The 17262-nt window shown below is 41.0% G+C and overlaps 1 protein-coding gene across 1 annotated transcript in view; it reads left to right on the forward strand.

Moving 5' to 3' along the window:
• Positions 1-2017: 2017 nt before the first annotated feature.
• SDK1 (sidekick cell adhesion molecule 1) overlaps positions 2018-17262 on the forward strand; it is a 539765-nt gene continuing 524520 nt past the window's right edge. Inside the window, exons 1-2 of the mRNA XM_065892294.1 lie at positions 2018-2213; positions 8178-8337. Coding sequence (XP_065748366.1) covers positions 2018-2213; positions 8178-8337 — 356 coding nt within the window. The remainder of the gene's footprint in view (positions 2214-8177; positions 8338-17262) is intronic.

Here is a 17262-nt window from a genome sequence, read left to right on the forward strand (position 1 = left end):
CTGGTCTAAAATTAAACCTTCATCATTTAGGTATCTTTTGAGTTCCAGTTTTGTGTTGTTTCTTTTTTTTCACAACTCACACACAGTGTATTTTATTTTTACAAGAGATGAATAAACTGACACCAGGCATTGTAAACGGATGGCCACAACAAAAGCAACAATGACTGCAGTTACCAAACACACACTCACACTGTGTCATAATATTGACATTCAGTCCAGGAATCCTCCACGGTAACAGCTCCTTTACTCTGAAGTGAAAATTGATTTGTATATTTTTTGCCTCTGAGTCCTTGTGGGATTTTTTTTTTATTCCAACAGAAAGTCACAAAAATTATAATCATGTCAGTCCCATGTAATTACTTTTTTCATCTTGATCTTTTGTTGGCACTTTTATGAGTTCATCAGTTTTCCATTAGAGTTCTGAAAATGCTTCTTCATTCAGCTCGGCAGTAGAGGCAGTTACCAGAAACCTGTACTTGTCAGATGAATCCCAGTTTTTATGTCAGTACACATGTGACAGAAACTCGGCAGTCTGCGTTCATCAGGGAAAGATAAATCTCATCTGCGTTTCTTTTCTTTTACCTTTTGGCCTTTTATGTAACCTGAGTTGGAGTTTCAGGATTATTTGAAAGAATCTTTGAGAGAAATACCGTACCACAGTCAAGAAAAATGTTGGTTACTTCTGTTAACTCTTCTCCTTATTTTGGTCGGTCATACTTTTTAACGGCAAGCCATAGAAATGACGATTCAGTGTGATTGTACTTTGAAATAAAATATTAGAGAACTGCAAGCTTATTGCAGTTTGGAGAAAGAGGGGAATTGCTTTTATTCCACTGACTCTGATTATTAATTTATAGGCCGAAATAGACTAGCACAGTGCAGGATCAAACCAGTACATAAATAACAACCATTTATGTTTCTACCATCAGCTTCACTGTAGATTAATCTCCCTGAAAGCTTGAATGGTTTCTTAGCGGAAAATATTGGAAGGGTAGTTTTACCCCATGAGTTCCCTTAAATATGCTGTTAATTCACATCGATTTTAGAGAAAACAGAGATAATCAGTTTGACTTGCCCCTGACTGGATGCATTGGCGAGCTGTTCACAGTGCTGTTTAGTGGGAATCTTAGGGACCCCTCCAGCTTTCCTCTTTCCACACACACAGACCAAATACCAAGAGAACACTGCAGACCGGCTACGTTGCCACACTTTCTAGATGCACTTTTGAATAGAAAATGATGACTTCACCGTGAGATCTAGGGATATGCGGTGCATGGTTTGATCTTCTTTCTGCCTCTGATGACGGTGCCCCCCAGAGGACAGGGGGACAGACACTTGCAAGAGGGATGAACGGTAAGTCTTTTCCTTCCTCGTATAGGGTACTCAGGTGTCCTGTCCCCTGGCTTCCCGAACTCCGTCCCTAAGCAGGCTTAGTAGTCGCTGCCACTCCACCAGGCCCTTCCTCATCCTCAGAGGCCTCTCCAGGCCTGCGAGGACGGTCCTGCAGCCCTGCTCACCTTTCACAGCTGGGCCCAGGCACAAACAAACAGATGACTCATAGAAGTTTCCTTCTTAGTTGGGATGGAGGAGTGCATTGATCTAAAAAGATTCTCATTTGTCATAAGGGATGAGACAGTTCCTTAACAAGCCTTCAGAAACCTTTGGAAGCCACTGCGTAGCTGCAGCAGCACGGAGATGTACCTGAGCCCTCACGGCTCCGTACGGCCTTGGGGCCTCGGCCCCTGTGAAGCCCGAGGCTGTCAGCTTGCTCTGGGCACTGGCGCCCCTTCCGCTCCTGTCCTGGCTGATATGCGGACCCTCAGCTTGGGAGGTCTTCGGTCCTGAACCTCATCAAGGGCCCTCTCGGGCAATGGCCTCCTGCCTCTGTGCTCTCACCTCCTGTATTGCCCTCGGCTCGTTGACTAGCCTCTTGCTCCCTGGGCTGTGACCCCTCAGGACAGGGACGAGCTGTATCCCCAGAGCAGCCAGGAGACCCTCAGCAAGTGCCTGAGGGATGATGATGAGCCTTGGTGATGTGGTGCGGGAGCCACTGTGGGCCTCAGTCTTGTGTCCCCTCTTCTGTGCGAAGCTCCGCCAGCTGGGAAGGGGTGAGGGCCTGGCTGCTTGTCGGTCGGAGATGCTGCAGCGCAGAGCGGAAGCCTGGCTTACAGCCCAGCCTCCAGTCCTGCCCCGTCGGAAGTGCTTACGAGAGAGTGAGAACTGGAGAGCGCCCTGTCCCTGTGCTTCGTGGTCGTCGTGAGAGGTTCTGATGTTTGAAGTCAGATCTGTATACGTTTGTTCAATTGTAGCCACCTTTTGCCCTGAGATGGCTGATTCTCATTCATTTTACAAGGCAGTAGTAGAAGTATATAAAGTGACATACAGAGAAGTTGGCTGACTTTTTTAGCCCCAGAATGTGATGGTACATGCTACTATATTTGAAAGTCTATCACTGGAAAATTTTTACAAATATTTCTGATAAGCTAGAAGAATGAAGCTTGAGAATTAGCGGGGATGATAGAGCCACCGTCTCTTCCTCTTCCTCCTTTGTCTCCTCCTTTCCTTCTTCATTTCAGCTTAACCACCGAAGGGTTTACATTAGGTGCTCACAGGAAGTGCAGGTTGAAACAGCCTGTCCTAAAGCATGTAGAGGACTTTGTCCTGAGACTGTTATCTTCTAGGATCCTCCTCCTTCTGCATTGTAGTGAGACCTTTCCATATTTGCATTTTTAACTATAAGAGAACGTATCTAATCATATATTTAAATTTTACCTCAGAAATGCATTTACAATGCACAACAGTTGTTTTAAAAAGATTAATACTACTATTATGAAAAAAGCACAACGTACTGTGAGATTAAATTCCTGGCTTCGATGGGTGTGCATTATGACCTGCCGGCAGCTGAAATTTGAATGACTGTATTTACCCAAAAGGAGTCTTCTACCCATATTTTTCAGAATAGCTGTTCACAGATGATGCATTATGCCCTGTGCTTTTGTTTTGCACTGGGGTTTGAAAAATAAAACTTTCTGCTGGTGGTAAATTCATAAGCTTGGGGCATGAAAATGTTTGAATTTGATATGAAAGAAGCTTTGAAGGGAAGATGAGTGGTTCAAACCAAAAGATTAGTTGCCCTGGGAAATTCAGCCGTCAAGAAAGCAGAGTTCAGTAGTACAGGGCCCTGCTCCAGCTGAGCGGTCCCCACGTGCTGTGACTCCCAACCCTTCCCGCTGGACTCTCACCTGGCTGACGGCACTGATGATGATTGCTTAATAAAGTTTATTGTCACCAGAACATGTGGGGCTGCTCTGCTTTAGACCCCCCCTTGTTTGTGGTAGGTTGATTCCTCTACTAAGTGGAAGTGATTATTATTATTTCTTTACTCGTTATCACTTTAAAATGGGGGAGAAGAGGGGAAGTTACGGAACAGATTACAATTATTGACGGTCGTGGCTGAAGTTCTCTCATGGGCAGCATCGTAAGAATCGCTTGAAGTTTGACTTTCCTGGCACCGACTAGGTGATTCCTATCCATTCTGCCATGAAGGAGTATCTGGTAATAAATCCTCCATATTCCACTGGGAGCAGATAATTAAAGCCCATGGCAAGGCCACTCTTCCTCATGGTAGGAAAGCCTGGAACCCCAGGGCGTGGTTCTGCTTCAGAGTGTCTTATCCTCTGGCTTCCCCATGGAAATGACTTTTATTGTGGCAAATGGGTCATGGTTCCTTTCTGGATGAGCAGAGGACTCTCTTCATATTGGACAGGTAAAGTTAAATACATTTACGCTATATCTGAAAACCTTAGAAATCCATTTAGGGAAGTGACTTATACATCATAAAATTATGATGTTGTCTTGAGAGAACACCAAGTCCATTCCTCTCCTTTGGATGGACCTTAAATCTGTATTATCCAGACAGACGAGACTCTTTCTTTCATAATGATTTATGTTCTATTTAATTGTATGTGAAAATGGAAATTTCACAGTTTTTCTTAGTAATTCATTCAGGGTTCCATGAATGTTCATTGTAAGAATACAGAAGCATACTTAATGTCTGCTCATTTTTCCTATTAGTTATTATTTGGGGAAAACACACACACATACACCTCAAAGAGCATCAGGTGGACCACTGACTTGTCCCCAGGTCAGAGTCTCATAATCTTATCTCAGAGGTACCTCAATCATTTTTGTCTTTATGGATCTTTTCAAACTCTTTTCTGTTCCATTTAAGATATATAAAGATCACATGCTTTTGTAGGGGTCTGTGCAGACCTGAATACTCCTCCTTCTGTTTCTCTTTCTCTTCCCAGAGCTTTTATGTTTTGTTACCTTTAGGCCCTCTTAATTTCATGATCTACTCTGTATATTTCAGTGGTAAATATTTCTGGGCTCAGAGAGCTAACTGTGTTATTCTGCACGTCGGCTAATCTATGTTAAAACACTTGTGGCAGTAATTTTAACTTAGACCCTTAGCATTCCAGAACACTGCCATAGTTACCCTCTCTCCTCCCTATAACTAACGTCAGAGTCAGTGCCAACCGTAATTCTTCACTGTCGCAAGGTATTTGCTCGCCAGCCCTATGAAACCTCTCTTTTTTGAAAATATTTTTTCCTGCTAGATCACAATACCCAGCATAATTTGTACACGGTGTAGGCATGTTTAGTAAACGATGAATTCTAGGAAAAATTGAATTATTATGGTATTATTTACATTCAGAACCATCATGTATTAAATCAGTGATGCTCTGTCAACTGTAAAACCAAATTCAAATTCTTAAGCATCTATCTTGAAGCCTTTTTCTTTCAAAAATATCTGTTTTTTTAATGACTCACTCTTGTAGCACACTGGAACCATATGAAGGCATTTCTTTTTCTGTTGTTGAATATAGTACGAATGGCAGGGCATTAATAAAGCCAGTAGCTCAGTCAATCCCAAGGTATCAAAGCCATATCCATCACAGTTCAGCTTTCTTAGACTGGTTGGGTCATGAGAGTGCGTGATTTCAGCACATAGCAAAAAGGGAAATTGGACACACAGTTGACAATCAAAACCTAAGAATTCACTTGAATTGTAACTTAGAGTAGGTGATGTGCGACAGAAGCAGGTGGAACTTTTGGGGTAGGACGGGGGTGACTACTTCCTGCCTTTGCGTTAGGGTTAGGGTCACAGCGCCTGACACTTTACCGTTTCTATTCCTGTGCCGGATTTAGACTATAACCTCTAAAGGGACAGAAACTCTGTCTTATTCTTGTTGTATTCCCCATGCTGATTACAGAATCAAGATGTGTTTCTTGAACGGAAAGTTGTGCATGTCAGAGATCTAAGAATCCTTCTTGAACCTCTCAGTCCTTTACGCCCATATTCAGTCCATCATTAAGCCTTTTTTACCCCCTAGATCTTGTCTTAGAGCCATCCGTGTCTCTTTGTCTCCACCACCACAGTCACTGCTCTTACCTTGACCCAACCCACTGTCACCTTTCAGAGCATTTCCTTGGGTTACTGCAGTGACCTCCTAACTGGTCTATTCCCACTACTCTGGCCCCTTTTAATTCCTTCTCCATGTTGCAGCCAAAATGAACGTTTAACTACATGGCCCCTTCAAAGCCTTTCTGCTGTCCTTTTATAATAATAGCTAGTCATCATCGTAATTATACTGACAGTACTTTTGACCAAGGCCTAGAACTAGGGTGGTCATATAGTTTATCATTCACATGAGAAGAACGCTTTTGAATGTGAAGTGGGCACCACTGAAAATCACACAGGGGTGATGTGGAAAGAAGACTTGTGTTTGCCTTGCCTGCGAGGCCCTGCTTCCAGTCATTCTCTCTGAACCTACAGAACGGCTGGTGTTTCAGTCTTTTGTGCTTTCCACGGTTACTCGCCATGTTTGCTACCACCACAGGGCCTTTGCACGTGGTATTGTTGGAGTATCGACAACTACTGATCTTTTAGCTCTCAGCTCCTGCCCGGCATCTCATTGAGGTGGTTAAATCTCCTTATTACAGGCTTTTACTCCACTCACAGATACAAGTTAACATTTATTTATTTGGATAAATACTAGTAAGAGACGGGTAACATTGTATTACCAATGTACCAATTATGGAATACAGTGGTCAGCACAATGGCAAAATAAACTCTGTGTTAAAATTCTATATATTCAGTACAGAAGAAACCAGCTATACGTACAATTTAATGTAAAAACAGTCTCAATTTTGGCGCTGTTAATATGCTATTTGATGATTAATTTGAAAAATACAGTAATTTAAAAGTCCAGTTTAATAATTCTACAAATTTATCAAAAATTTGAAGTTAAGATAAGGATTCTTTTATTGATTCATTCATTCATTCATTCTGTGCTGGGTCTTAGTTGCGACACACAGGATCTTCGTTGCCACATGCGGGGTCTAGTTCCCTGACTTGGGATCAAACCCGGGCCCCCCTGCATTGGGAGCGTGAAGTCTTAACCACTGGACCACCAGGGAAGTCCCATTAAGATAGGGATTCTTGAGAAGAACATTTCTCTATTGAGAAACCTGTGACATTTAGAGTCATAATATATAGGATATCTGGATTCTGGAACAGATTATCTGGGGTTTAAATCATGATTGTACCACATACTGTCTCGGTGGCCTTGAACAAGTTAGTTTCCCTATGCCTCTCTTTACCCATTTGTAAAATGGGTATAATAATGGCGTCTATTTTGTAGGGCTTTCGTGAAAATTAAATCAAGTAATACATATAAAGCACTTGGAACAGTTTCCGGCATGGTAGATACTCAGTGAACACTAGCTATTACTGTTAATTTTGTTATTATTGTATTTATTCATCGAACGAATATTTATTCAGTATCTACTTTGTTCCTGGCATTGGTTTAGAAATTCAGAAGTGTTTGAGATCGTGCATGGGAATCCACTGGGTATAAGTCACGGTTTGTTAGGGCGTGTTGGTGGGAGGAGCTTGGTGAACCTGAAGGATGGGAATGCATCAGCTTTTTGCAGGGAGCTGGGGAGGAGCACCCCGGGGTGGGGGAGGAACACAGGCAAGCCCCCCCCACCCCCACCCCCAGGGAGAAAGGGCTTAGCCTGGCTTAAGAGTGCAAAGCAGAGTGTGCTGGAATGTTCATTCCTGAGTCGAGAGGGTAGGAGGCCTGAAGGATAGACACACCGGATTATGCGGGTGTGCCCTGGGGATTTTATTAGACAAATGATAGAGCTAGAACTGCAAATAAGTCTCCTATGTTCATACACTTTTTAAAAATTAAGGAAGCATCATACAAAAATTGCACAAGTCAGATACAGGATGATTTTCTATGAATTTTCACAAAGTGAATGGCCCCGTGTAACCATGTTGAGAAATGGATCTTGATGTGCTCTCCACGAGCTGCCCTGTTACACACCCGCCACCATCCCCATCCCCCAGAGGTAACAACGCTCACTCTGACTGACCTCTAACACCACAGACTAGTTTCGCCTGGTTTTGAACTTTTCTGAACTTTTGCATGGAAGCATACGCTATAATTTTTTCCTGTCTGGCTTCTCTCACTACACATACGTCTCCATCCGTGGTGTTGTGTGTTGTGTGAGCAATAGTTGGTTCGTTCCTGTTGCTGCAGGCTGTTCCACTCTATGAATACACATGGGTTTCCAGTGTGATAGCCCCCTGGATGTCACCGAAAGAGACAGTGTGTGTGTGAGATCAAAGCTGGATTGTGATTCACGTCATTGTATATGTGTTAATCTTGCTTATCCTAGTTACCTTTTTTTTTTTATAACTAAGTGAAGGTTATATTTTTCTTTTAGAGCCAAGGTATATACCCTTGATTGTTACTTTGAGAATATAATGCCTAGTTAAAGCCAAGGCTTGCATCAGCAGAGATTGCCCAGTATGCCATAAGTAAGTATTAATCACAAGTGGAAATAACTCAGATGAACTTGTCAGGTGCTTTCACATGGTGCCGTCATAGAGCATTCAGCCTTTTGAAATATTGTCTAGGATATTGCAGGTTTCTAGGGGGTCAAGGATAATTTGCTACTTAATTGGGCCAAATAGCCATCATTTCTGCTTTTTAAAATTAGGTCTGTTTAAACAAGTGATTGATTAATTGGATGAATGACATTTTCATGTGTACCTCATTCAGTTTTTTTCCTTTCTTTCTCTTTTTCCTTTAATATTTCAGATGACGTTGTGCCGTATTTTAAAACAGAGCCGGGCCTTCCGCAGATTCACCTGGAAGGGAACCGTCTCGTTCTCACCTGCCTTGCTGAAGGGAGCTGGCCCTTGGAATTCAAGTGGATGCACAACGACAGTGAGCTCACCACCTACACCAGCGAATATAAGTAATTGATTGCTTGAAAATAAGATTCTATCTCAGGTTGATGTGTCTAGAATATTTGCCTATTGGCCATAATAGCGCAAGCTGGGGGAAATATTGGATTTAATTTGTAATGCATTAAGGATTAAAGGCATAGATTTGAACGTATAATCAGAATGTGATTTACTATTCTGATACAGGTTGTATGCACACTTAGGAAGTCTGTCGTTATATTTGTGAAAGTAAGCCCGGTAGTGAAATCACCAGACCAAAGAAGCTATAGCTACAGAGGAATGCAAGTAGCAGCTTTAGCCTGGTAGATTTGATTTCTTGTGGCAGCTCTCCCACCCACCAGTATTGTTCCTGTCTGAGGAGCGTAAATGCTTAAACAGATACCTTTAGGTCATAGCTGCTGGAGCTCTGATTAGTCAACAAATACCTTCCTGGCTAACTTTCAGAGTTGGGGTGGGAAAAAATGGAACTATGGGAGGGTGGGCATGAGTACAGCATCTACACTGAGCAGGAAAAATGAATATTTATTGAACACCTGCCATGTGCTAGGTATTGGGAACTGGCTACAGAGGACGGAGATGGGGGAAACTGGAGATCAGGTTATATCTGAGGTGCAGCTTCACCCAGGAGGCATCAGGATCAGCTTCCCAGCCTTACCTCCTTGCAGTGCTTGATGTTTTTCTAGTTTTGTATCTTTTTACCCCCTGTTCTATGTGAGGATTATGCTGGATGCTCCAGTTCTGAGTGGGATGGAGAATTAGCAACTGCCTAAACCAGTCCCAGAGGCCCCCAAATCAGCAGAAATCAGCAGTACCATGCTCTTATTTAAATGAAATAAGAAAGAGAATTGGCTGTCTAGAGATATTTTTGTTTATTTATTTATTCATTTAAACATAATCTTCACTCTTGATTTATTTTTGGCTGTGTGGCATGTGGGATCTTAGTTCCACAACCAGGGATCCAACCCATGCCCCCTGCAGTGGAAGGGCAAAGTCTTAACCACTGGACCTCCAGGGAAGTCTCTAGAGATATTTTATATAGAGTAATGATCTTCTCAACATGGGGCACAGCCCACCATGCACTCTTTACCTCAGAAGTTATAATATGGTGGTCCATGAACCACATTCAACCTACCTGGAACATGGTGTGGGTATTTTAAAAATCAGTTTAAAAATATATGTGGATATATGCACAGTAGATATTTCTTAATTGATTGCCAGAATTTAACACTTGTAAGATTTCACATAAAAATCTGCTTTTCAGTCCCTCTTGAACAGTCAGCAGGCATGGCTTCCTGGGTTTGCAGCCCCACACAGAAGCTGGCGCTGGCAGTGCTGTCCTGGGGTACAGGCATGGATACCCAGTTCTCAGCACTCTCTGGTCCCCACCTTGTGCCCTACTTGCTTTGCCCAGTCCCGTTATCCACCTGCCCTGTTTAGACAGAGGAGTTTGTGTCCTCCTCTTTCATCATTAGGCCTGTACTGTCAGAGGATCTGCTGTTGTGAGAACACTTTATCATAATAGTTAAGAGCTTGTTGAAATCAAACAGACCTAGGTTTGAATCTCAGCTCAGCAACAATTAGTGTTAGCGGTATGACCTCGGGCAAGAAGCCTGTTAGCCCCACTTTCAGTATCTGCAAAATGGGGGTGATCAAACCTCATTTGTGGTGGTGTGAGCATTAAAAGGCTCTAGTGTGTAGAACAACATATTTTCTGGCCCACCAGCAATCAGTTAATACGTTCTATTAAATTCTATTTTATCATAATATGACATGGGGCTTGGTTTGTTAGAAGGGGAATTAGAAAGCAAAAAAAAAAAAAGGGAGCTTAGAAATGAGAACCATTATGAGCAGTGGGCTTTGATGTCAGATGACTTGAGTTCAGATACTTCTATTCAACTTATTATCTGTTTGACTTTGGAGAAGTTATCTAACCAGTTTGATCTTACTTTTCCCCTCTGTAAAATGGGTATAATAAAACCCATCTTAGAGGATTCTCATAAAAATTAAATGATACCATGTTTTGTATGCCCCAGGAAGAAGGAAGTGGGATTTCAAAAGAATCCATATTGTTTTTCCTCATAAAAAGAAGTAGTGATGTGGGTGATCTATAACAGTGGTCTTAAAACTGGGGTATATGCCATGGATAGTGGCAAAGGAACAGTTTTCTAGATCTTCAGTTTCCACATGCATGTTTTCTGAAATTGAGCTACCTGAGAACATGCTTCTGTGTTGGCACCTGCCAGTTCTCTTTTCATACCTGCTTTGTGTTATCTCTTCCACTTCTCAAAAGAAGGACACGCCTTTCCCAGTGAGTCTTCTGTGAAACTACACCTTCAGGGTGCAAGACAAGCACAGTTTAAAATATTGGGCTTGAAGAAGCCTCTTTTAAACATCCCATAGAAGAGCTCCTTGCCTTCACTCTATACGTACTACTTTTAAGGGCAGAGTATGACACTAGAAATGGGATCTTTTGACCAATCTTGGGGTTTTCTTAATTCAGATGTATAGGTGGTTAGCAAGAACTGTACCATTTTTTTGTGAACAACCTTCCCTTTTCCCTTCTCCAGCCATCATCAAAGTATATATTGTGCCTCAAGGAACGTTTATGAGAACAAAGCAGAGAAACATCTGCAAGAGTTACCGCAGGCAAGAGGCACCTTGTTTTATCCAGGCTGCAGACTTAGTGGAACGCGCTGTGGTGTACACACACTTCCACATAATAGAATTAGAATTTTCAAGATGTGTTAGAAATAAAAAGCCCTTTGAGAAATACTCTTCCCTGAAACACACTTGTCTTCGTTTCACCTACCCAGAAGTGAAAAGAGCTCGGGGAGGCTTCAGTGATAGATCTCAACGAGGAGGGGGTGAAAAGTTCTGTTTATTTTCATCAGATCAATGTGCTCTCCTGATGTAGAAGGACCACGCACTATAGGAAAGTTTGTGCTTTCTATTTTCTCATTCATTCGGAAGACACTTTCGTTAACTTTTGCAAAAAGATACCATTTGATATTCTAAATCCATATTCATTTTTATTACTTCAGTGTGTTTTGCTTGCTGGTATGCATCAGCCTCTTCTCTACTTGTTTATGTCTTCGTGTACTCATTAGATCTAAATTAACTGTATGCAAATATGTGGCCAATGCCTTCTTTTCTTTTTGTAGTCAATTTCTATCCAGTTCTGTTCATTCTAATAGTGAATAACTTTCCATTCAATAAAATGTGAAGTAATTGAATAAACAGCCACTTTCAAGAGACATATCTCCTTCTAAGTTTTTAATGTTTAATAATTATTTTTCAAAATTTGTAATACATTGATGTTTTCATTAGCTGTGTGGTAATAATAATTACAATCCACAGGTAATCCAGATGAAATTTTTTTTAAGTGCTTAGACTATTTTGACAAAAGGAAATTCTTTTAAAATTACCATTTATTTGTATATTTTTATTTCAGAGAAGTATGTTGAGTAATAAATAATACCTTTCAGGCATAGAAAAATGTTACATTAGAATAAAATTCTGTGGGATAAATGGATTTAATACTCAAGTTCAAAGAGTAAAAAGAAACAGTATGAAAGCTCTGTCAGTTCTTTTTTTTTTTTTTTTTGCAGTACACGGGCCTCTTTCCCGTTGCGGAGCACAGGCTCCGGACGCGCAGGCTCAGCGGCCATGGCTCACGGGCCCAGCCACTCCGCGGCATGTGGGATCTTCCCGGACCGGGGCACGAACCCGTGTCCCCTGCATCAGCAGGCGGACTCTCAACCACTGCGCCACCAGGGAAGCCCTCTGTTAGTTCATTTTTAAGAAATAGAAAGTGTGTATATCAAAATCATTATATTAACTTCCATTGGATACATTTAAAACAGTGTGTGACCGTTTTATTTTAAAACATATACTATGCCATTATTATATATGCAACTATTTAAACTTCTATATGATAGAACAATTTTGGTGTCAACTTAAAAATATGCGAGGAGGGCTTCCCTGGTGGCGCAGTGGTCGAGAGTCCGCCCGCCGGTGCAGGCGACACGGGTTCGTGTCCCGGTCTGGGAAGATCCCACATGCCACGGAGCGGCTGGGCCCATGAGCCATGGCCGCTGAGCCTGCGCGTCCGGAGCCTGTGCTCCGCAACAGAAGAGGCCACAACAGTGAGAGGCCTGCGTACCGCAAAAAAAAAAAAAAAAAAATATGCGAGGAGATTGAGCTCTTTTTTGCCTTGCTCTTTGCATCAGCTAATTTGCCTGTTAACCTGACACACCCTGGATAATCCTCAAGAAGACAAAGCATTGTTGCTTGATTGAAGCAGGATTGAGAAGGTGGTTCATATGCACCATTAAAACAGGGTAGATGCTTCACTGCCATTTCACCAGAAACTCGTTAAGAAGATATTGGTTATTCTGAAGCAAGAACGGTTTAGGTTAGACGTGATAAATTATATTCTGTTCACTGAAGGCTTCAGACACTGAGATGGGTTATTAAGGATCCATTGTATTTTGTCATCATTTTTTTCAAGATATAAAACCTGTCTAAAGATCTTACGCTATTTTTTCAAATTACTCTTTCATCTGCTTCCTTCCAATAATCACCTTCAGCTGTCATATGTTAACCTTCAGGAGGCTGCTTGCTGTAAGTCTCAAATTGGAAAACATACTCTGTAAAAACGGTAGCTGTTTCCTAAGTCCACCCTTTGGTGTCAGTTTTGAAAGTGCTAACCCTAAAAAAAGCAAATATTTAATATAAATTCAGCTTTTCCGTCTTTGACAAAAAATAACATTTTCTTTGTTGCTTGTGTTATAAACTACACAATGAATTTTAGTAAGTTTCAAATGTTATATTATTCATATTGATGCTTATATCCATGTTTAGGACAGGTGGCTACACTGAGAAAATGAGAGTAGTTCAGTAATTAAACAAAGTTGCTTAAGTGTCATAGGCAGATTTGTATCCATTTTTTTCCCCCAGCAAATAGTTACTGTAAATTATTTTTTCTACTTTGGGATAAAAAATATTTTGTAATTATATTCAAAATATATATATGCCCCAAATTTCTAGTGGTAGGCACAATACTCGTTCCAGCAGGAGGAATAATTGGATACCCTAAACTGCAGAAAATCTTATAGTCTCCTTACATGATCTGCCTTGGTTCAATTTCTGTTACAGTGTAAACAGTAGACATTTGATGGATATTTATCTTTTTATTTCAGTAAAAAATAGGAATGGTGAAGGGAAATTTTACTTTGTCTTATGTCCTATAAAAGGACGAAAATTCTACAATATCAGTAAAATTTATTAAATACCTGGGAATAACCTTTATAAGAAATGAGTAGAACACGAAGAAAAGTAGAAAACCTCACTGAGAGAGTTGAAGGAGAGTTCTAGATAGGTAATCTAAACAACCGTAACACTGGACAAAGTATATGGAATAATTGTTTTCAAGATACTGGACATCAGGCAACCGAAGGTGTAGTGGCTGAGAGATGGAAAACCAGCAAGGTGAGCCCTGTGATTGCTCAGCTTACTGCCCTGAGAGAATTTCCAGGCTGTGGCACAGAGAGGGAGAACACAGGTGAAACCTGGAGGGATCCCTGCGGTGAAGGGAGCTGAAAGTTCAGAGAGATCAAGGCAGAGTACTGGAGAGGAGAGAGCTGTGTAGAGAGTGAGCTCTGGAGTCCTCAGAGGTTCTTTGTCTAGTATTTAGCAGATTATTCACCAGCATGTTCATGTAAAGAGACTGCCCAAGGCCAGGGGCCAGGGACCCAAAAAGTGGAGGCAGTAGTTCCCCAGGTTCACACAGCGTGGGGTTCAGTGCCTCTTCTCAGCAGCCAGACTGAAAAACTTTGTAATCCATGGGGTTATTGGATAAGGGTACACAGAAGTGTCCTGGGTCTGTAGTGGGGGTTACTAACCCCGGACCGAAAACAGCTCTGGTCCTGCCTAAGAAATCTTAAAAGCAAGACCAGAAAGGATCAGACCATTTCCAGGTATCTTTGCGGCACTGGAGAAGGAAGCTCAGGAATATTTATAGGAATACAGAAATATCCAGCACCAAAATTTACAATGTCTAGAATCCAATCAGAGATTATCAGGCATGTAAAGAAGGAAAGCGTGACCCAAAATGAGAAAAATCAATCAACTGAAACCAAACCAAAGCTGACACAGATGTTAGAGTTAGCAGAGAAGTGCGTTGAAACGTCATAACTGTACTCCGTGTGATCAGATGAGACCTATAATGTCTGAGATGAAAAACACATTGGATAGGACTGGCAGCAGATTAGACATGCAGAAGAAAATATTAGTAAACTTTAAAATACAGCAATATAACTCTTCAAAATGAAAGGCAGATAGGAAGAAAAAGAAATCAAACACGATGAAAAGACCATTAGTGAATTACAGGACAACGTCAAATGGCCTAATATATGTATAACTGGAATCCCAAAGGAGGCAGGGGTGGAAAAGTATTTGAATAAATAATACTGAAAAATTTTTACATTTGATGAAAACTACAAACTCATCAATGCAAGAAGCTCAACAACAGATCCCAATAATGGAGTTACTAGCCGCTGCAATAAGAAAAAGAAATAAAAAGCATCTAGATTGTAAGAGAAGATGTAAAAATGTATTTTCCTTAGGGTTACGTGATTGCAGAAAATGTGATATTATCTTTAAAAAGCTGCTAAAATTTATGTGTTTAGCAGTGTCACAGGATACAAGATGAGCATACAAAAATCTGTTCTATCTCTGTATACTAGGAAAGAGTAATCTGCAACTTATTAAATTTATAAGTTTTATTAAAATATCTTATATATTCTTAAAATATCTTCAAAAATCTTAGAGATAAAACTGACATGGAATTTGCAACATTTTTACACTAAAAACTATAAAGCGTTGCCTAAGGAAATAAAAGAAGACCTAAATAAATGGACAGACATTCCATGTTCATGTGTCTGAAAATTCAGTATTACTGCCATGTCAGACTTTCCCAGAATGATCCCTTGGCCATATCCTTTAGGCTTGAGACCCTGAGACAGAACTTCATCACTAAGCCGTGAGTTAGACTCCTATACCTGTTTTTTTATTTTGTTTTGTTTTGAATCTGCTGAGTCCCCTACTCATCAGGAAAGGTCCGTTTAATTGAGAACCCTTTTCTTAAGTGAAACGCAACCAGTTGGTTTCTTCATCAACCAACCAAACTGAGTGCAACTCCCACCTAAAGCTTCCCACAAAGTGCTGAGTTCCCCAGGTTGCTGACCTTCAGTTTTCTTAACCTTGTTTACAGTCATTCTTTTCTCCTGGTTCATTGGTCCTGTCCTCTGGGAGCTGCCCAGCTCACAACAGCAACAACAGGTTGTATTTTGGTTCAAATGAGCTAGTCTTGCCCATTTTGACTAAGTATTGGGTTGGCGAAAAAGTGCCTTCAGTTTTTAAGTAAAAATAAAAGACGTTTTTCATTTTCACCAAGAACTTTATTGAACAACGTATTCACGCATTTGTTCCACTACCTTCTGCCGTTTTTCAGGCAACTTCATGATTCCATCTTCCCAAAACTTTCTATCTTTTTGAGCAAAGGACTGTTCCAGGTGCTTTTATAGTCTTCCAGGGAATTGAAATTTTTTCCATTAAGAGAATTTTGTAATAGACCTAAATAAATGGAAATCCAAAGGTGCAATGTCTGCTGAATACGGCAGATGGATCAGAACTTCGCAGCCAAGCTTTGGCAGTTTTCGCCTGGTCATCAAAGAAACAAGCAGCCTTGCGTTACCCTGACGGAAGATTATGCGTTTTCTGTGGACTGATTCTGGACGCTTTTCGTCAAGCGCAGCTTTCAGTTGGTCTAATCGGGATCAGTACTTGTTGGAATTAACCGTTTGGTTTTCCAGAAGGATCTCGTAATAGAGGACTCCCTTCCAATGCCACCATACATACAACATCACCTTCTTCGGTTGAAGACCGGCCTTTGGTGTGGTTGGTGGTGGTTCATTTTGCTTGCCCCACGATCTCTTCCATTCCACAGTATTGTACGGTATCCACTTTTCATTGCTCGTCACAATTTGTTTTAAAAATGGAATGTTTTCATTACATTTAAGTAGAGAATCGCATGTGGAAATACAGTCAAGAAGGTGTTTTTTCGCTTAACTTACGTGGAACCCAAACGTCAAAGCGATTAACATCACCAAGCTGGTGCAAATGATTTTCAACGCTTGATTTGGATATTTTGAGTATGTCGGCTGTCTCCTACATGGTATAGCGTTGATTGTTCTCAGTTAATGTCTCAATTTGATTGCTATCAACTTCATCTGGTCTACCCGACCGTGGAGCATCTTCCAGCGAGAAATCTCCAGCACGAAACTTCGCAAACCGCTTTTGACACGTTCGCTCAGTCACAGCACTTTATCCATACGCTGCACAAATCTTTTTGCATTTCAGTTGCATTTTTACTTTTCTTGAAGTAATAAAGCATAATATGACAAAAATGTTGCTTTTTTCTTCTATCTTCAATATTAAAATGGCTACACAAAAATTCACCAATTTTGATGTCTTTTTTTAAAGTGCATGCTGATATGACCGCTGTCACATACAGTCTGACAAAATTGTTTCAAATGAAGTTAAAGACAACTAAGTGCTACTAGAGCCATCTTGCAAAAAAGACCAAATGAACCTTCTCGCCAACCCAACCCAGTAGAACCCTTTACAGTCCCAAGCTGCTTAAGGCTTGGGGTAACTTTCTTATTTCTTAGTGCCCAAGATGTGAATGGTTGGGCACTTGGTGTAAAGCTTTCAACCTAATTTTGGCCTTTCTTCTATATCACATGGTTATATTTAGGGAGCCCTGGAATTAACAAATGAATTTTTCATTCCTAAGGCATCAAGTCCTTTTGTCTATTTGTTTATAAGGAAGGGGAAGATAAACTTTGGCAGGTAAAAGTGTGTGGACTATTCTC

Source organism: Phocoena phocoena, chromosome 15, assembly GCF_963924675.1.
Source record: "Phocoena phocoena chromosome 15, mPhoPho1.1, whole genome shotgun sequence".
In the NCBI taxonomy this organism is placed as follows: Eukaryota; Metazoa; Chordata; class Mammalia; order Artiodactyla; family Phocoenidae; genus Phocoena; species Phocoena phocoena.